Source organism: Periplaneta americana, chromosome 12 (genome assembly GCF_040183065.1).
Source record: "Periplaneta americana isolate PAMFEO1 chromosome 12, P.americana_PAMFEO1_priV1, whole genome shotgun sequence".
Taxonomy (NCBI): domain Eukaryota; kingdom Metazoa; phylum Arthropoda; class Insecta; order Blattodea; family Blattidae; genus Periplaneta; species Periplaneta americana.
Window position 1 is genome coordinate 82754216 of NC_091128.1, and position 21502 is coordinate 82775717.

Consider the following 21502-nt stretch of genomic DNA (forward strand, 5'->3'; position numbering starts at 1 on the left):
TCATTTATAGACATTAGTCTTTCATCATCACCACCACCACCATCATCATCATCATCATCATCATCATCATTGTCTTGTTCTGAATTAGAATCGTGAACTTCATTCTAAAGATCTCCCCTGTTGCTTTCATCATCACTTTCATTTTCAATGCCATCATCCATATCTTCATCCAGACATTTGCAAATGTTGTTTGTAGTTTCCGTACCCATTGGAGCAAACTGCGAAGAGGATGGAACAATGCCACACATTTTTTCATAAACTTACTGCATTGCATCACTTATAACCATATTAAAAACTATTTCACTTACCTGAACAAAAAACTGACGTCAGTACTCGCGTGGATTACAATGGTAATCCACTCGGAAAAATTGTGCATCACTTTATACAACTTCGTATAACTTTCCAAAGGGTTGCGACAAATACGTCTAAACACCAGTAATGCCTCACTTAGACTGTGACGAGAAATTGCATTGACGCTCAACTACGCAGTGCTGCAGGCAGTGACGTAATAGAGGATTAAATATCAGTGGATTACTATTGTAATCCACGCGAGTACTGAAGGGTTAATGATGTTATTCTTATATAATATTGATATTATGTAAATTACACATTTTGCTAGTGGACACATTTAAATGAATTGATCAAAAGATGAAAAAGTCCTGAAGAATGGAAAAACAAGTTATGCCATGAAAGATGGTAAAGCAGGTAGACCTATTATGTGCTTCGAGTCAAATTTGAAGAGCAGTTCTTCTCATTAGTGAATGTTCAATGGACAAAACGAAATAAGTTGGATATGACCATAGTAGAAGCTACCTATGTTACAATGTAAATGGAACCGAGATTACAACTGCAAATAATTTTACAAGCATATTCTTCAAAACAAGGAACTATTAAGGACAATCAATCTTCAGGAAATTATAAGTAAAGAAAGAGGTAGCTTATGTAATGTTGAGCTGGATAGCCTACTTACTGTATAATTCATATTTTAAGATGAACAAATTTTTGTATCATTATGTTGCATATAATGTTCTTATGTTTCTGTGTGTATATATGCAAAGATAATTCAAATTTAACTGGATATCCTGTATTTTTATTTGCTAAATCTGGCAACCCTAACTATGGAGCAATTCATATTAGTCTGGAAATTTTGAAACAGCGGTGACAAGTATGAAACAAAATGCCAGAAAAAAAAACTCCCATAGGCCTGTTATTTTATTTACTACTCTTCCAGGGATCAAATTCTCATCTAACAGGATGCCATTTGCTGACGAAATTGCAGTAGGAATTTCTACATTTAAAAATAATGGTAAGTAAAAAGCAATTCATTGAGGGAATTTTCGCCCAGGAGCATTTTCATCCTCAGAACAGTCATCCATTGGATAATTTGCCCACAATTATTAATCCAAAAGAAAGTTCAAAGAAAATTGTTCCAAATGTATAATTTTATTGTTTTATGTACAGTATTATTTATGTATTACATTTTTAATTTCGTAGTTCTGTCAAACACCATAATTTACATTGCCATATTATGGCCACAAGCATGCAGCTATCCAATAATATTACCATCATCTTTGTAATCATCTTACCGAGATGCAATGTTCTGCAGCCTAACATTCAGATTCTGGTACTTCCGTATTTGTGGTTCTCTGATTCGATGTCCAACATCTAACTCCTGTGTCAACATTTGATTGTTTCTTCTGTATGTGGTGTATTAGCTTGAATAATGATTAATGCTTTTTAGAGCTGCAATGCTTGTGAACCTGGTGTGCCAGGCTTCGGTGATGTTATACGTAAAGGGTCTGTTGTTTCTAGCTGCTTGAAACTAGTTCCAGAACACTGGCTGGTATTGAGCTTATCCTGCAGGATGACGACCTCTTGCTCGAACACCAATATATGTCCTCAGAAAGTATTTAGCAAAACCTGTCTTTTGTCTGGGGATAGTCTGTAACAAAGCATCAAAATTTTATGGAACTTCCTCTACAAATACGAAGGCCAAACTAAGTACCTCACCGAATTTTTGTCTTATTGTATTATCATCCTCATTGTTGTATGCAGCCGGAAGCCCCATTTCTTGGATTTTTCTCCAAGCACTTTGTTTTAGATGGGGGGAAAAAAAAACAAAACAAAAACAAAGAAGAATTGTGACATGAGGAAATACTTTCTCAAATGCTCTGATAATACTCATTTCAAAGTCAGATATTATTACAGATGGTTCTGGTCTACTCCATCCATAGTTTGAGCATTGCTGCATAATTGACGTGAAGATAAGTTGGTATGATTCCTTTCTTTTATTTGGCAGAAGAACGTACATAAAAACAAGGGCTTTGCCTGCATATTCGCCATGAATAGTAATAATTTGTGAAAAATGTGCCTGGAGCTGTATGGAATGTCCCATCTATGTACCAAGTTGCAGAATGGGACAGCTTTCGTAGGTGGGATTTCAAAGCAAATATTATTCGATCAAAATCGTCTTCTTCATCACTGTCATGGTCATCAAAACTATCAAACATTAAAAACTGTTCACCACTTATTATTCGGAATTCTTGCGGTAAAGCATGAAGATCTAATAGTGACTTTGGGTTTGAAGGAAATTTTCTCTAACGTCTTCTATTCATGTTCCCTTTTAGTGACTCACGCAAAGGAAGAAACTGGAGCACTCCTGATGGTACACCCTCCAGCTCACGTTGGATAATTTGTGCTGGACCCACAACAGGCTCATGCTTTGCAGCTCTCTTTTAGTCTAATGCAGTGCCTTAGGGCTTCCACTTCTTCTAGTAATGATGGATAATAGGGATCGTTCGATTCTCGGTCGGGGCAAGTTACCTGGTTGATGTTTTTTCCGGGGTTTTCCCTCAACCCAATGTGAGCAAATGCTGGGTAACTTTCGGTGTTGGACCCCAGACTCATTTCACCGGCATTATCACTTTCATCTCATTCAGATGCTAAATAACCTAAGCCGTTGATAAAGCGTCGTAAAATAACCTACTAAAATAAAAATAATATGGATCAACAGCCTTCAAAACCTGTACAATGTTAGCATCTGGCACTGTACTAATAGCCTGTTTCGTGCAATTTAGTTTTCTTCTACAAACCTGATACAATTTAGTTCTGTTAGACCAAAATCATTCTATTCCTTTTACTTTGTATAATTCCTACCTAGTTGCCCATTAGACCTGATTTATGACAACTGCAAATTTAAAACTGTATAAAAAAACAAATACTGTATTACCATGGTTATGATAATATTGTTGGGTGAATGTTCCTAGAGTGAGGGTAAGAATGGAATATGTTGAGCGAATTATCGTTGGATTAATATTCTTGTATATTATTTTAATGTACCGAAGTACATATGGTATTTCCATGCAGATATTCTGCGTCATCATACGTTGAAAGAGCAATGGAACGGAGAAAAATTCTCTCCGGTGCCGGGATTTGAACCCGGGTTTTCAGCTCTACGTGCTGATGCTTTATCCACTAAGCCACACCGGATACAACTCCGACGCCGGTTAGAATCGTCTCAGATTAAGCTCCAACTCTTGGGTTCCCTCTAGTGGCCGCCCTCTGCACTACGTCATAGATGTCTATGAACGCAGGACCGAAGTCCACACATGTGCTGAGGTGCACTCGATATGAGTGACTAGTTGGCCGGGATCCGACGGAATAAGCGCCGTCTTAAATCACGAAGTGATTTACGTATATCATATATATTATTTTAATGTACCGAAGTACGTATGATATTCTGCGTCATCATACGATGAAAGAGCAATGGAACGGAGAAAAATTCTCTGGCGCCGGGATTTGAACCCGGGTTTTCAGCTCTACGTGCTGATGCTTTATCCACTAAGCCACACCGGATACAACTCCGACGCCGGTTAGAATCGTCTCAGATTAAGCTCCAACTCTTGGGTTCCCTCTAGTGGCCGCCCTCTGCACTACGTCATAGATGTCTATGAACGCAGGACCGAAGTCCACACATGTGCTAAGGTGCACTCGATATGAGTGACTAGTTGGCCGGGATCCGACATCTATGACGTAGTGCAGAGGGCGGCCACTAGAGGGAACCCAAGAGTTGGAGCTTAATCTGAGACGATTCTAACCGGCGTCGGAGTTGTATCCGGTGTGGCTTAGTGGATAAAGCATCAGCATGTAGAGCTGAAAACCCGGGTTCAAATCCCGGCGCCGGAGAGAATTTTTCTCCGTTCCATTGCTCTTTCATCGTATGATGACGCAGAATATCTGCATGGAAATATCACATGTACTTCGGTACATTAAAATAATATATATGATATGCGTAAATCACTTCGTGATTTAAGACGGCCCTTATTCCGTCGGATCCCGGCCAACTAGTCACTCATATCAAGTGCACCTCAGCACATGTGTGGACTTCGGTCCTGCGTTCATAGACATCTATGACGTAGTGCAGAGGGCGGCCACTAGAGGGAACCCAAGAGTTGGAGCTTAATCTGAGACGATTCTAACCGGCGTCGGAGTTGTATCCCGTTTGGCTTAGTGGATAAAGCATCAGCACGTAGAGCTGAAAACCCGGGTTCAAATCCCGGCGCCGGAGAGAATTTTTCTCCGTTCCATTGCTCTTTCATCGTTTAATATTCTTGGATGAAATATTTTGGGTGAATCGTCCCTTGTGTGAAATATTCATGGATTAAATGGCCGGACTCCGATGTGTAGCAAGCTATGGCTCCTGTTTTTTTTTATAACAATGTTAACTGTAAGTATCTCATCGTTTCAATAAATGTGGTGAGTTATGAGTAACTTTCTATTAGTGTCATTCTTTAATTATTATTTTGCATGCTAAGAGGTTATTTGTAGTTTTAATTCCCTGTGTTGTATTCAATTTTTAAGTTAATTTTTCTAAATAATTATTGAATCTTTTGAAATTTTCGCCACCACCTTTCCTATATTTTACTCCTATTAGTTATAGGCCTACACCGTCGCCTCCCTTAAAATCACTTTGAGCACTGAATTACATCGTTTTATATTGGATTAGATGTAAGGTAATTAAATTTGTGACGAAGCCAAAAATTATGCATTTTTCTTTTGCCGAATATCTTCATCTGTCTTTAGATGCTTTGGTTTGGTTGCATTGAGTATAACTTCTCATTTAATATCTGGGTTATATTTAGTGAAAATAATAAAACATACAGCTGTTATAAAACGTGAAGATTGTGTTTTTACTTATTAACACAGGCTTTACAATAATACCACAGTCTAGTATATACAGTCACGAAGCTTGAGTTGTGAGGATACTAGGAACAATGGACTGTGCAGGTACTATTTCACATTGTGACGAGGCGATAGTAGCGATCCTAGTGGTTAGCAACTATATATGAATGCATATTTACTACGAATTGACCTTCGTGACTGTATATGCTAGACTGTGATAATCACTGTCATTTCATTTCGTTGGTCTGATTAGCACAGTTGGTATAGCAGTGGCCTTCTATGCCCGAAATTGCGGGTTCGATCCCGGGCCAGGTCGATGGCATTTAAGTGCTTAAATGCGACAGGCTCGTGTCATTAGATTTACTGGCATGTAAAAGAACTACAGGACAAAATTCCGGCACATCGGCGACATTGATATTACCTCGATAGTTGCGAGCGTCGTTAAATAAAACATACCCCTTTCACTATTATTTCCTATAACATTTGAGCTACGCCCCTTTGTTTTGACCAAACAAAACATGGCGGATTAATGTTCAATTGTCTTCAACCAGAAGGCGTAGCCACTCTATAGTAATATAACTTGTTGTGGCAGGTAGTACTCTGAGTTGCTAACCGCTTGGAGCGCTGTAACGCGAGAAATGGAAAAAAAAAATCACCCCAAGCTCACAGTCTACAGGCTGTTTCCGAGGTGGTGTTACAAACTTTCAGGGATGATGGCGAAGGGCACATGTATCAATTTGAGATAAGGAACCCTGGTCCGGAAATTACAGAGTCGAAATAAGTTACAATCAAAAATAGTTGTGTTGAAATGAAATAATTTTATTCCTCTGTACACCTTATTTATGTGTATTTATCTATATATCTTACACATACTGTATTCATCTGACGTTGTTTACGTTGTCTACTTACAATATTCCATTCAGTGCGCTGTCTGAGGGATGGGGACAGGAAACTACACTAAAGCAATGCAGATAGCGTAATGTGTAACGGACATGGGCGATCCTGATATGCGCGTCTATAGACACCAGTGTATGTGTACAAGTTGCAGTGTCCAGTCGATCAGTCCTAGTGAAATAGAGGAGTACACGAGAGCGGAATAAGCAGACCTGATTTTCGAATACGGATGAGCCAGTGGGAACAGTAGGCAAGCTCACAGATTGTATTGGTGGCAAGTACCCACGTAGGAGACATCCGGCCCATACCATCTTTCCACGACTGTTCCTAAGGTTAAGGGAAGGAGGGCACGTGGTGCCAAATTACAATTCCATTTCCACACAATTATTTTTGCTTATAACTTTCGACTCAGTCATTTCCAGATCACGGTTCCTTATCTCAAATTGATACATGTGCCTTTCGCCATCACCCCTGAAAGTTTGTAACATTAACTCGGAAACATCCTGTATACTCGTTTTTTTTTTTTTTAAGATGGGACATGACAGTTAAGCGGCCGAGCTTGGAACTACAGTGCCATGTTACCAATATCGACTACCATGCTGCCAGCTGATGGAAGCTAGCAATAGTCGTTAAGATGGCTGACGTTAAAACATTAATTGACAATTGACTCGAAGATAAGAAAACAATACAAAAATCGACAGAGAATCAAAAACGAAACATACCAATGCTAACATTGTGTGCACAAGAAATGTCGCCAAGAGAGCTATAAAGCACTCGCCAAGTGGGAACTGTAAGTTTGGCAACTCAACCGTTGTTACCATAGCAACAGGCCTACCACGCTATGTGACATTCAGTTGTTTTTCCGATCGTAACGCTCTTATCATGTCCTATTCGTCCCATCTTTCTAAAAAACAAATATAGTATATACAATCACGAAGCTTGAGTTGTGAGGGTGCTAGGAACAATAGACTATGCCGGTACTATTTCGCATTGTCTGTAAGGAGGCGATATTAGCGATCCTAGTGGTCAGCAACTATCTATGGATGCATATTTACTTCATTTTGAGCTTCGTGAATGTATATACTAGACCAAAGACGTTATATATTATACTAGAGTGTGCTAAGCTTCGGGTGAAAGATAGCTCTACTGCGTGTGATTAACTTATTATTACGTTAGGGTGGATTTGATAACAAGTAGCCCACCGTATTCACACAAAACATCCCTTCCTGAACAGTAGGCCTACGGTTTCTGTACTAGTGAATGTGTCGCAAAAAAAAAAAAAAAACCTTCCAAGTGTATGAAGAATATAAAAGAATATAACTTTTTTTCAGCATTGTCCTTGTCTTGTCTTGCGATTAACGAAAGCAATAAATTGATTTTCCCCGTTCGTTGCAAAGAAGTTGTGTCATATGTTTGTTTATACAGGAAAATTGACAGGGTTTTGAGTTCATAAACGGAGAAATACTGAAAGGTATTATGAGAGTGAGGTTAAAATAATAATATTGTTTTTAACTAGTTGAATTACGATTGAAAAGTAATCCAGGAATAATGAGAAAGGATGAGATCTATTTATTTTATAAAAGAGAAATTTGAGATCTCGGAAGGAAATTTTCATGCACACATTCACAGAGTATAGTACACGTAAGATAATCTTAGAGATTAGTAGTGGAATCTGGTGGAGTTATCATTGTTTGTTGATTCTTTGAAATCTTACATTTATGAAGTGTGGTTTGATTGAATTGTTAACTAAATAATAATTTGATCCACTTTATCATGGAGTTCGTTAAAATCGATATTATCATTAAACCATATTGATGTTACAGTGTGTGGGACGTTTGTAGATTTTGGCTATTTAGTTAAAGGTATAGTACTTTAATTTTAATATGTTAATACTTTCAGGAAGCATTAGAGTTATACAAATTGAAATTGTGACAACTGCACCACCGTTAATAAATTTTATATAAATATATGGCGTGTATGTTAATAACGTGATATAAAAACAATTTAACTTGCAGTACTTGAACTTCGGTTGTCGTCAACGAAGTTATAAGTGACTATGATATGTCGGAATATTTGTATTGAACTTCAAATGTTATGTTGCACATCTTAATTTCGGTAACCTGTAATGATTCTATTGGGTTTGCATTTCTCTGGATTTTTTTTTATTTAACAATTCCTGTATTTAATCATTTTTGTCTTTCAAATTATTCTGTAGTGCTTTTATTCTGGCTCTTTATTGTCACCCTCATTGAGGGCAGATTATTTTGTTAAAAAATAAAACAACGAACAGATTCGACGAGCAATTTGGGTTGTATAAACTATGATATATGTAGGCGGGTATATTTAAGACAGACCGCTTTGAATATCCATGAAATCGTAAATGTTTAGCTTACTTAAAGACGATACGTTCAGATATAATATGTAAATAGGCCTACTCCATAATTAACTAGTAAATCATTTCTGTTTCTTTGTTGTTCTACTCCTCTTACTTACGTATCGATTGATTGTTTATATGTTGTTCAGTCGTTATTTAGTCTAATGGGATAGGGTGGCCATTTCCTTTCCCTCTCCATTGCATACATCGCCGACTAGCTATGAAACGGTAATAGTTGGACTTAACAGCAAATCATAACTCTCAAGGATCATTTCATGCCAACATAGCAAATAGACTGTGGAACTTAAGTTGTATATTTTATTGAAAATTTTGTTATCATTTTGTTATCCTATGATATAAATAAATATGAAAAATATTTTCCCTGGAGCCGTAGTTCTGGAGTATTGATGGGTTGTAATGTGCCTTACATAGTGGTGTATCAAGAGATGTGTTTACTACATATTCAGAAAAACTAATACGCATCTAATGGAACAATTGTAATAAAATGTTGACTGTTAGTAGTAAACACATATATTGAACTAGTTTTACAGTAAAATGTGTTTCATTTTGAAAATTGGAAGTATTATTCATCAATTACTTCATTTATTTACATTACACTTTAGTTCAACTCAAAGGGTCATAAAAAGTGTTAGCAAAGTAGGCTACTCCCTCTGTCCCATAATAATTGTCCGGTATGCCGAAATGGTATTACAGTAATTACAGACGGGGTAAATGAGATGCGCACGCAAGAGGAGAAGCGCAATAGGTCAGAGTACAAGGTTATACAGAGCAATAACATGATCTTATCGAAACGCAACACACACCGCCCAGAAGATTACCGAAAGTGGGTATAGGTTTTCAGCTCACCGGTGTGGCACTGTATACAAATCGGTGTAGCAAAGCGCGCTGGAAATCGTTAGTAGAGCATATTCTGCAGTGAGTACGTATATTTGAACAGACATGAACAACCCGGGAACACAACTCACGGTATTGAGTGACAGGGGTAGCAAGAACCTTATGGACAGTGAACGGCAGGCGGTATACGAATTTCTGTTGGAAAACAGTACGTTTGACGTAGTGAAGAAAGGGGCCATAACAGGTGCGGCCGAGAAATTTCATGTCAGTACGAGAACAGCACATCGCATTTGGCAATGGGGGCGGCAATCTTTGGAAAGTGGATTCATTTGTGCTGTAGTTGCATCTTGAATGAAAGGCAACGTCAGTCCAAAGAAGAAGGATCTCGCCTTACAATGACTACAGCAGCTGCCGCTGCAAAGGCGGCAGAATATTCGTTCAATTGCAGCAGCATTAAATGTCCCTAAGAGTACCCTACACAGGCATGTGAAAGCGGGAGAGATTCTAGTTCATGCGAATGCATTGAAGCCATTATTGACTAATCATAACAAAAAGGAACATCTAACATTTGTCTTATCAATGTTGGATCCTACCACAGTTGACCATCCTGAATGCGCAAAATCCGAAGTTCAACACGATGATGGAGACGATTCATGTGGATGAAAAGTGGTTCTACCTAATGAAGGATGGACAGAAAATGTACGTACTGCCCAACGAACCAGACCCGCAGCGAACATGTAAAAGCAAATCGTTTATTCCCAAGATATGTTTCTGGCTGCTGTAGCCCGGCCTCATTGGAATACTGGTCGCAATCTGTGGTGTGATGGTAAATTAGACATTTGGCCATTCGTCAGCAAGGAGCCTGCCAAGAGGAACAGCAGGAATCGTCCTGCTGGTAAAATGGTCACGAGACCACTAGCTGTCACCAAAGATGTTTACCGGCACATGCTCATCACCAAATAAATCTCAGCAATAAATGCAAAATGGCCTAGTGGACTGCGCACAGGGAGAATTCAGGTGTCAGTTCAGTAGGACAATGCGCATCCGCATATCACTCCCAATGACCGCACCTGGATGGATGCTGCAGCAGCCAGTTGTATCACTTTAGAACTTGTGTGTCAACCACCAAACAGTCCGGATATGAATGTTTTAGATCTGGGCTTCTTCCAGGCAATTCAGTCTCTCCAGCATCAGGCAGCTCCTCAAATTATTGATGATTTGATTGCCGCAGTTGAAACAGCTTTTTCTCAACTGACATGGGACAAGCTCAACAACGTCTTCCTCACTTTGCAGTCCTGTCTTATTGAAATAATGAAAGTCGATGTCGGGAACAACTACAAGATTCCCCATATGCAAAAGGCACAACTGGACCACCTCAGCATCCTGCCATCTCGCTTGGATTGTCCTCAGAACATTTACGACGAGGCTACAGTAGCACTGCAGCAGTAGATCTGTGGTTCTAGGCAAACTGTTGGAATGACAACCTTCCTGGTCTAACAGACAGCCTTTTCGTTTTTACTCATAGGAGAATGTATTTGTTTGTTTAACTTCTTGGTCAATTTCTACTACTCCTGGAGTTAATGCAGCTGTACTCCTAGAAGTATTTGTTTTGGCTCAATGACTAGCCAATTTGTACTGATCCTGGAGTCATAAAGTTGTACGAGTATTCATGTTTCTTATGGCTTAATGATTGGCGAATTTATACAGATCCCGACTAATAATTATTTTTTTGCCAATTAATTGACCATTTTGTACTGATTCTGGAGTAATAAAGTTGTATTACTCATTCATGTGTTTCATTTTCCTCTTATGTAAACGCAAGTGTAAAATTATGCGCATCGGACAATTATTATGGGACAAGAAATAAAAGCGTACCGGACAATTATGGGACAGAGGGAGTAATAGCTTAATTTAAATTGACAGAGGTGTTAGCCACATATTTCTCAATATAAATGTACCATACATTTTATGCTTTTCTTCTATTTTAAATAGGCTATAATATGTATAGGCTACACATACAAATGAATACACCTCTGAGAGCACATTTTGAATCACAATAATATGGGTCCTATCTGCAAGAAATAAAGATATACCAGTAATGTTCCATTTTGTGAGAAACATCCAACAGAAACATAGGATTTTCAGACTTTGCAGAATTGCGTCCAAAACATTGCATTCTAGCAGGAGCTAGGGGAGCTCAAGGTTACGGGTTCGATCCCCAGCCAGGTCGATGGCATGTAAGTGTGCTTAAATGCGACAGGCTCATGTCAGTAGATTTACTGGCATGTAAAAGAACTCCTGTGGGACAAAATTCCGGCACATCCGGCGACGCTGATATAACCTCTGCAGTTGTGAGCGTCGTTAAATAAAACATAACATAAATGGTTTGTTCGGTAATAAGCAAAACCTGTGTTACAGGGATATATATATATATATATATATATATATATATATACAGGGTGATTCAGACCACCCATAACAGTCATTTATTTCGGAAACTAGTGCATGAAAATTTTCGAGACAAAAATATTTATAACTAAATCACATGTGAACCTTCACTTGAACTTGATTTCAACAATCAGCTCTAACAGGAAGTAGGGTCAGTGGCGTATCACTTTAAAATTTCAAATGAGAGTCGAGTCAAATAGGGTACCATTTGATAGAGCTTTTCAAAACAAACAACTTTCATAGGAAACGTTTTTATTAATTCCTACTCCTTCAATGAGAAAACATACGAAAAGGCAATGGGTGATTCGTACCAACCATAAGTCATTTATTTCGGATACTAGTGCAAGAAAATTTTCGAGACAAAAATATTTATAACTAAACCACATGTGAACTTTTACCAGAACTTGATTTCTAACAGGAAGTAGGTTCAGTGGCGTATCACTTTAAAATTTCTAATGAGAGTCGAGTCATATAGGGTACCATTTGATAGAGCTTTTCAAAACAAACAACTTTCATAGGAAACGTTTTTATTAATTGTTACTCTGCCAGTCACTTGACCATGCCGAAGTATTAGGAGCCACTGACAGTGTTAGAAGAAGAGTACATGTGTGTGCTGCTCAGAACGGCAGACAGTTTGAAAATTTATAACAGATTAATGGAATTGTCCACCCTTTCAGTAACATGTCAACATTAATTGTCTTGTTTACTTTTTCGTCTTGTAACATTTCTCAATATTGATGACATTGTTTTTTGTACGTTTTCTCATTGAAAGAGTAGGAATTGGTAAAAACGTTTCCTATGAAAGTTGTTTACTTTGAAGAGCTCTATCATATGGTACCTTATTTGACCCCGACTCCCATTTGAAATTTTAAAGTGATACGCCACTGACCCTACTTCCTGTTAGAGCTGATTGATGAAATCAAGCTCAAGTGAAAGTTCACATGTGGTTTAGTTATAAATATTTTTGTCTCGAAAATCTTCATGCACTAGTTTCCGAAATAAATGACTGTTACAGGTGGTCTGAATCACCCTGTATACACATACAGTGAAACCTCTCATTTACAGACATCGAAGGGGCGTAACAATCTGTCCGCATCTGGGAGGGAGGGAGGCTCCCCAATCTAACAATAAATTTATAATATGCATCATGTATCCCTTCACGCTTTAAATTAAATATATGTCTATAGTTTAATTCTAAATACAGTCTACTGCACTATAGTAAATTCTTTGCAACTTTGAACTTTGAAGACTGAAAAAGGAAAATACAGTATTGTGCCATGCAATTTTATTCTAGGTCTACAGTTATGCAGTACTGTAATTTACAGTTTTCAAATTAACCTTTACGTTCAGGTGCCATGTCTTTCAAAACAGTACAACTGATTGAAGTAAAGAGAATAATCCTACTAACCCTATCATGTGTTGAATACAATTTCACGATCGCGAAAACCTTGGACCCATCACACAGGTTAAATTTTATGACTTTGTGTATCCACCGCATCCAGCTAAGAAGGGGCAGCCATCTGGGCTTGCGGTAGCCTACAAGACCCTTATTGTCTTCTTTCATGTTAAGGAATTTCTGTACAGTTCTCAAAACTAAATTTTCAATTTTTGTAACATATTAGGTCTTGAAATCCAAGTTCTGTCTGCAGTCAGGAGGTAAAGCAAGCTTTAGAACTGTGAAACAGCTGTCTGTGTCCGTGTCTGAGAGTGTCCGTAAACGAGAGTTAAATTTGTCATTATTCAGTCTGGACATAAAAAACTGTCCGTATATGAGGAGTGTCCATATCTTGGAGGTTTCACTGTATATATATATATATATATATATATATATATATATATATATATATATATATATAAAGCAAAATCATTTCAACTGCACTCAACTGAAACCCCACCAACTTCCATGCATGCCATTACACTGATCGTTTTACATCCTTTACCACAGGCTCAATTGACTGCAGTGGCTGGGATGTGATCTTAGGCACAATATGCATATTCAAGGATTTGTAGGAGTCTTTGTTTGGTGAATGAAATAGAATGGAATGCGACCCTTGAGTACCTGTTCCTGCAAGACTACTTTACTTAGAGCCTGTCCTTCTTGCTGGCAGTTATAAATCACATTGTAAATGAAGACTTGACGAAGAGGAAGTGGAAGCAGTAGACATTCCAAATCCTTCACACAACGAAGCCTTTGCCACGTTTACTGTGATTCATAGATTCGTTAATGTTTCTAGTAGTCAAATTACAGATGTCACTTCCAATTTAAATCGTATGGAAAACGCAATTTATTCATAGTACTGGATCAAGTGCAAGACAAAACAATTTTTGGCTGTTTTAATAAAGGAACACTTTAATTGATAAGACAGTATATTTGTTCTAACATTTTCAGAAAGGAAAGAAAATAAAATAACCTTTAACCCTGCATAATTAGTTTACAGTATTTACTCCTTAAATTTCTTCAACAAATGTTTATGCTAATTCATACCTTTATGTTAAAATTTAAAAAAATCCAAAAATGACCCACTCTCGCTAATACGAGGTCGCATTTAATACGCTATTTTTATGTAGTTCCTTGAAGAGCATTTTTTCACTGTATAGGCCTACATATAAACATTACAATATAAAATAATTTGAAATTATTTTAAATTAGTTTAATTAAGTTACTAACCTCCTGGTTAATCCATGTCCATAAAGGGTTAATGACTGCCTTTTTGATTAGTGATTAGCTTGCCTGACTATGAGCCAAGAGATCCTGGGCTAGATTCCTGGCAATACTGAAACTTTTCAAGGTTATAATATAGAGTCAGGAATAGGGTCCACCCAGCCTTGTGATAAGAAAAAAGGGTATCAGTGATAGATGACGAACTCTGGCCATAGAAAAGTCGATTAATAACATTTGTGTGGACTCACAACACTGACAATGCAACGCCCTGTCCCATCTGGTAGATAAAGCATTTGACTGCATGGCGGCCTTGAACTGGGTGAAGATTGGCATGCCTGGCGCCAGAGTAGTGCTGTAGCTACCGCTGACGCGCCAGTCAGTCGAGTTGGATCTGTTGTGAGGGAAAGACGTCTGTGCGCGTGTTGTGAGTAAAATTGTGTTTTCTCGTGGTGATAAAGTGTCTCTTAATAATGGTTGAGTACACTTTAGAACAACGTATTTTTCTCTATGATGCATATGTGAAATACTCTTCTGCAAGAAGGTGTTGAAGAGAATTTGAACATCAGTTTGCAAGTGTTCGAATTCTTAGCAGATCAACTATTCATGACCTTGTCAATAAAGTCAGACGTACAGGATCTTTTTTGAACAAGAAACATGTTCAACAACGCCGTGTACTGACAGAAGAGAAGCTTGATGAAGTAGGGGCCCGGTTAGAGCACTCACCCTGCAAATCATTGCGACGTTTAGCACAAGAGGTTAACATTTACAAGACGTCAGCTTTTGTGGCAACGAAACTTCTGAAACTTAAGCCATACAAGGTAAATGTAGTTCATGCTTTACAGCCACAAGATCCTGTAAGTAGGGTTAATTATTGCAATTGGTTTGTCCAGTCCGTTCATAATGGCGACGTGGACACACTTTTAACGTTCTTCACTGATGAAGCATGGTTTCATCTTCACGGTCACTTTTCTACTCAGAACATTAAATACTGGGCTACCGAAAATCCCCATATTATTCATGAAGTTCCTCACCACGCTGCAAAAGTTGGGGTTTGGTGTGCAGTGAGTGCGAGTAGAATTATCGGTCGCATATTTTTCGACACAACAGTTGATTCACACATTTATGTAACTTTAATTTTAAATATTTTTTTTCCGCAACTAACAAGAAATGAACGATTGAATGGCTGGTTTCAGCAGAATTCAGCTACAGTGCACACCGCTGGGAATTCTATGCATGAATTGCGAAGTGTGTTTGGTGACAGAATAATTAGTCGAGGATTGTGGCCACCTCATTCCCCTGACCTATCTCCATGCGATTTTTATTTATGGGGAACGTTAAAGAATAAAGTGTATGCATCAAATCCTCACATGTTACAAGAATTGAAGGACAACATCACGAGAGACTCAGTCAGCATGAACTTTTGCAAGTGAACCAGAATTGTTTGGGCGGCTGGGTAGCTCAGTTGGTAGAGCTGCTGGCTACGGACTGGAAGGTCTGGGGTTCGATCCCAGGTGGGACAGGATTTTTTCTCGTTGCCAAACTTTCAGAACGGCCCCGAAGTTCACTCAGCCTCCTATAAAATTGAGTACCGGGTCTTGCCTGGGTGTAAAAGGCGGTCAGAGTGTGGTGCCGACCACACCACCTCATTCTAGTGCCGAGGTTATGGAAAGCATGGGGCTCTACCTCCATGCCCCCCAAGTGTCTTCATGGCATATTACGGGGATACCTTTACCAGAATTGTTTTCTGAGATATAGGGAATGTGTTCGAATTGAAGGTCATCACTTTCAACATCTATTGTGATGCAGGTAAGCCTAATGTTAGTAGAGTAGTTAGTGTTCTCTACCCATGACTTGCCGGTCATTTATGTGTAACTCTGGCAGCAGGTGTACCAATCTTCACCCAGTCCAAGGGTGCCACGGAACAGTCCAGCCGACCTACGAATGCACTGTATATGGCAGGTGCTTGACTTGACCTTGACCTCGTCTCTTGTGTGACTTTAGTACAGTTTTATGATCATTTAGTGCAGGGTAGGGCAAATCTGGCCCCTTGGGTCAGATAAGTTCATAACGGCACATGTCTTTTTTCTCCCTCCACCACGACCCAGTAGTGTTAACACAAGACGTAGTGGAGGAATTTCAGTAACCTTACACACCACTGCAGTACGATGGAAAGGAAAGAAACAAGAACATATAAGGAAGAATGGGGTGTGAATTATTCTGTGTAAACAAAGACAAGAATAGCTTATATATTGCTTAATATGCAATAAAATACTGTCCTCCATAAAGGTGTATAATGCATGAAGGTATTTTACTAATAAACATGAGAAGTTAGTATCACTGAAAGATACATTTGTTGTTGTATCAATATTGTTAATGTTATGATGAGTGCTACTAAAATGTTATTTTATTACGATTGCTACTACTATTAATTATAACAATAAACTACTAAGTTTTATTTTTGAGAAACTGTTATTATACCTTCTATTATCAGTGCAGCTAAGAACTGCTTTTATTCTTGTCGTTTCAGTTTGTTTACAATTTTTTATTGTGCCTCTTTATTAATTTCTTATTTATGCAATTATTAAAAAAATAATATGATTTTAGAGCTTAAATCGATAAAATTTCTTAAATATTTCGTTCTTAAACATATTATCTGTAAGTCTTTCCTATCTAAAAAATAAAATAGGACGGGCAATGCTATTCAGCCAAACAGAAAAGACATACACAATGAAAGGTCATAATTCGTCAGTCCGTCATGCGCTGAGGTAACTTCTATTGCCTCTGTATGTCGAATCAACTCGTATCTCTAACCCCCCTCTCAGTATTTACCTCCCCTGTAACCTCTAACGTGCCTATTCCTGATTTAGTGGATTACTTTGATCTCGCTACACTTGGAGTCTGCTATTTAATAAATTGGTAATTCTACACAACAACTAGACCAAAGGCGGAACCATTTTTCTTTAAAAATTGCGTACTATGAATAGAATAGAGTACTAAGAGTGCGGTCAGGCACCCAATGTTTTCCAAAGAATAACCTAGAATTATTCACTTGTAGTAATAGTAATAAATGGATGAATCAGACGTCACAAGTGAATGTATCACAATTTAAATGCAAAGCACTATTGTTAATTATGTCGAAAGAGGATTCGACAATCTCTTTCTCCACTGGCACTAAAATTACTTTCTTGCTAGTGTGGCCCAGACTCCCAAACACCCATTGTCCCGAAATTTGCACCTTGACTGATACAAAAATTGGTACTTTCTTGTTTGTATGATCCAGGCCCTCAAGCACCCACTATTCAGAAATTTGCTCCTGAACCTCTCAAGCAAACTTAAGTACCGGTATTTAAATTTTATGTCTGAACACATGCCATTATGGCGACAATATATCCATTCATTACTATGCGTAGCAAGTGCATTCTAGGTTATTCTGTGGAAATTATAGTGTGTCTGAAAGTAAAACCACGTACTTAGTACTTCATACTATTCATAGTATGCAATTGTTGAAAAAAAAAAACTAACTCCTCCTTTGGCCTATTTCTTTTGTAGAATTATAGTAAATTTCTTTGGTGTTTTGAAAAAAGCACATACTCCATTTTGTATTTCTGACTGCAGGTGGTATTTGAACCATATCCATGACAAGGTTTAAACATCAAGTTTAGACAACACTCATGATATAAGCACATCTGCTGTGGAGCAGCCATACTTAGACATTAAGTCTAAATGACGTCTAATGGTATGCTTAGATTTAAGTTATTTCCTGCGCTTGTGATAACTACTAATTTTTGTCTATGATGAAGTTATGAATGCTTCTCTGTTATATGTGTCTTAAGAGAAAAATGTTTGTACATAATGTCATGTACATATCAGAGCTACTTTTTTTATTTCATGTTAAATGTACTTCACTTTCATACATTTCTGTCGCTGTTATCAGTTCTAACTCAGACTATGTTTACAGATATAACTCTCGCCATGTCGAGCAAAGTCAAAGTTTCTGCAGAATGGAAGAAAAGAGTGAAATCAGAATATATGCGCCTTCGTCAGGTGAAACGTTACAAACGAGCTGATGAAGTAAAGGTTGCATGGAATTTGAACAGGAAACAAATGACAGGTAATAGAATCTTAATTATTTGTTTGCCTCGCTACTTATTCTACTATTGTACATGTTTATAAATATAGAAATTTGATAAATATACTGTAAGATATGGAAAGGGAAACCTATCTGTTGCATTCATTATCACTACTAATTCCCAATAGATAGATTCACTTTGCAGCCATTCCATGCAGATGGGTGTGATATTTGGGTAACATTTTTAACTAGTTTACTGACTCCCAATTTTTAGCAGTGCATGCTGCAAGTCTCATTCCTGGATCACAGTATAATACATTAAACCTTGCACCTACTGTGTAATTATTGTCGCAGAATTCTAATTATACTTAAGATAGCAGCATCGTAAATGTCCGAGGACGAGTGTGACAAAAATATGCACTTGCAGTGAACACCTCTAATGAAAACAAGAAAACTCTGTGAACTTAATAAAACAAATATCTTGAGAATTTTTGTACTAAAAGTTATTTAATGTTATACATATTTCCTGTAATAATTGCACATTTATACCTGGATCATAACATTTTAAAAATAATAATGCACAGGACGGGCATGACATTTTTCAGGTGAACGGGTGTGACACTGTGAAGTTATATTTGGCCTAAGTATTGTATATCAAAATAATTAAAATTTAAAACTAAAAATGATCCATATGATCTTAGAGAGTACTAAATTAAATAGTAGTAATTGCAATAAAATATTTTAACAACATTACAACAAATATAAACATAGAAATCAACTGAAGCAGTACTTAATTCTGAGATTGTTGAAGAACATCAATACTTCTAGAAAATACATAATAGAGTCTTGTTTCCCGTAATCTTTATAGTTGGTTCTGGAAGACTACCTATCAATTGTTCATATAAAACATAAGACATTATTTTAATCAATTCTAAAAATGTGTTTTCTCCTTCACACACTCTCAAGCACATAATTTTAACTTCAGCTGCTAGAACCTCGTTCCAAGTTTTCTTCCTTTTCTTGATAACTGTACTTGGAACATCTGGATTTGCTTTCAAAAGTTTTTCAATAACTGCCTGTTTTTTACTCGGGCTTGTAGGAAGCATCTTCTTCACTCTTTTAACTGCCTTACCAACGAAGTGACTGCAGACACTTGTAAGAACCAAGCTCAGGAGTTCCATTTCCAGCCTTTGGCTACTGCTGTCTTCTACCTTTCAGCATCCTTACGTCCTTTGGCCTTCAGTTTGTTCGTGTCTGCAGATAAACATTTCTTTGCACTTGCTCGCTTCTTCCTTTTTCTCTCCCTTTCCTTCAACAAGTAAACGTTTTTTGGCTTCTTCATTTTTATTCAGTTTCTTTCTCCAATTTTGTTTTGATGTTCTCCACTTTTCTGTATTCATATACGAAGAAGAATAATAACAAGAATAAAAGCATTTGAAATGTCTTATGCTTTGGAGCAAGAACAAAATTTATTCATATTTTTTTAAAACTATCCTTATTTGTGAGACAGTAAAAGATATTTTTTTATATTAACATCATCTAGAGGTTATTTGGAAAATAATGCTTTGTTTAAAATTTGTAGGTTTCTTAGGATTTGACGAATGATGCAGATTCTATGTCCAATATCACATACTTCACTGCTGATTTATCCTTATTGAAGCTACAAACAATGTTAATTAGGATAGTTAGTTTATTCATAGTGTTCTGCCCAAGGGGTCTTTCACTGCAAATCCAGCATTTTCCAATCTTTCCTATTTTTTACTGTCCTCTTAGTCTCCGCATATGATCCATATTTCTTAATGTCATCTGTCATCTGATATCTTCTTCTGGGCCGAACTCTTCTCCCATTCACCATTCCTTCCAGTGCATCCTTCAGAAGGCAGTTTCTTCTCAGCCAGTGACCCAACCAATTTCTTTTCCTCTTCCTGATCAGTTTCAGCTTCATTCTTTCTTCACCCAATTTTTCCAACACAGCTTCGTTTCTTATTCTGTCTGTCCATTTCACACACTTCATATTTCTCCATATCCACATTTTAAATGCTTCCAATCGTTTCTCTTCACTTCGTCATAATATGATAAATAAGTTAACTGTAAACATGATTCTGGGCGACTATCATAGTTCAGATAGTAGGCATGATTGAGTTTCCCCCCCCCCCCACCTCTCGCTTTTTTTTCTCAATTGTAAGGCGAATGTCAGGTAATCAAATGTCGAAACCTTGGCCTCTTTTCACGAAATGCCATCTCGTTATCACCAATTTCAACAATGCTAAATAAGCTGGTAATTTATACAGCGTCATTAAATAATCAACTATAAAAAGCATGATTATGTTCTACATTCATTGGAATTTCCATACACAGATACATTTAACTATGCATTGTTAAATATTTTAATTTAAAAATAATTGACTGATGTCAGTTTTAATTAACTGTGTCAGTTGATATGTACGGAACATGTAATTTTATTATTGAAATCATGGAATGGTCTCACCTTACACTGTGTAATTATGTAATTTTGAAGTTCTGTTAATACTCTTCATTCATTATTGTTGTATGAATTTTAATTTGAAGCTTCGTCTTGTTGTTCCACAGTTCCTGTAGATTTAAAATACTTGAATTTTTTTTCTGTTTCACACGGAAGTAAAAGCTTGCACTTGTGTGAATTTGGTTCCATGTATGACTGGCAACTTGTATCACATTTCCATGACAATGGCAATAATGACTTAGTCTCTTTGTAAAATATCAAACATCATGGCCATCTATGACTAGAAGACATTCTATATTCATTGGAATTTCCATACACAGACACATTTAACTAATATATTGTTAAATATTTTTATAATTTACAAATAATTGACTGATGTCAGTTGTAATTAACTGTGTCAGTTGATATATGAGGGGCTCACAACCAGAATGGATCAAGTCCACCAGTGGTCAGTTTGTGATTAATACTATGTTGGATGAAGAAAACTTAGATTTATTCAATGCCATAACAAACGAAGTCCATAACTCATTTGTTACT

General features: G+C 37.3%; 1 protein-coding gene and 1 non-coding gene across 4 annotated transcripts in view; both read left to right on the top strand.

Moving 5' to 3' along the window:
- The first annotated feature begins 4113 nt into the window (after positions 1-4113).
- TRNAY-GUA (transfer RNA tyrosine (anticodon GUA)) lies at positions 4114-4185 on the top strand. Its single transcript has one exon. It is a non-coding gene; the product is annotated as a tRNA-Tyr (tRNA).
- A 3547-nt stretch (positions 4186-7732) lies between these two features.
- The window catches only part of E(z) (histone-lysine N-methyltransferase E(z)), a 69479-nt gene continuing 55709 nt past the window's right edge, over positions 7733-21502 (top strand). For 2 of the 3 annotated variants that reach the window (XM_069841629.1, XM_069841630.1), the window contains exons 1-3: positions 7733-7937; positions 18030-18150; positions 18373-18525. In XM_069841629.1, coding sequence (XP_069697730.1) covers positions 18138-18150; positions 18373-18525 — 166 coding nt within the window. In that variant the 5' untranslated portion in view covers positions 7733-7937; positions 18030-18137. The remainder of the gene's footprint in view (positions 7938-18029; positions 18151-18372; positions 18526-21502) is intronic. The other variant, XM_069841631.1, reaches the window with a different exon arrangement.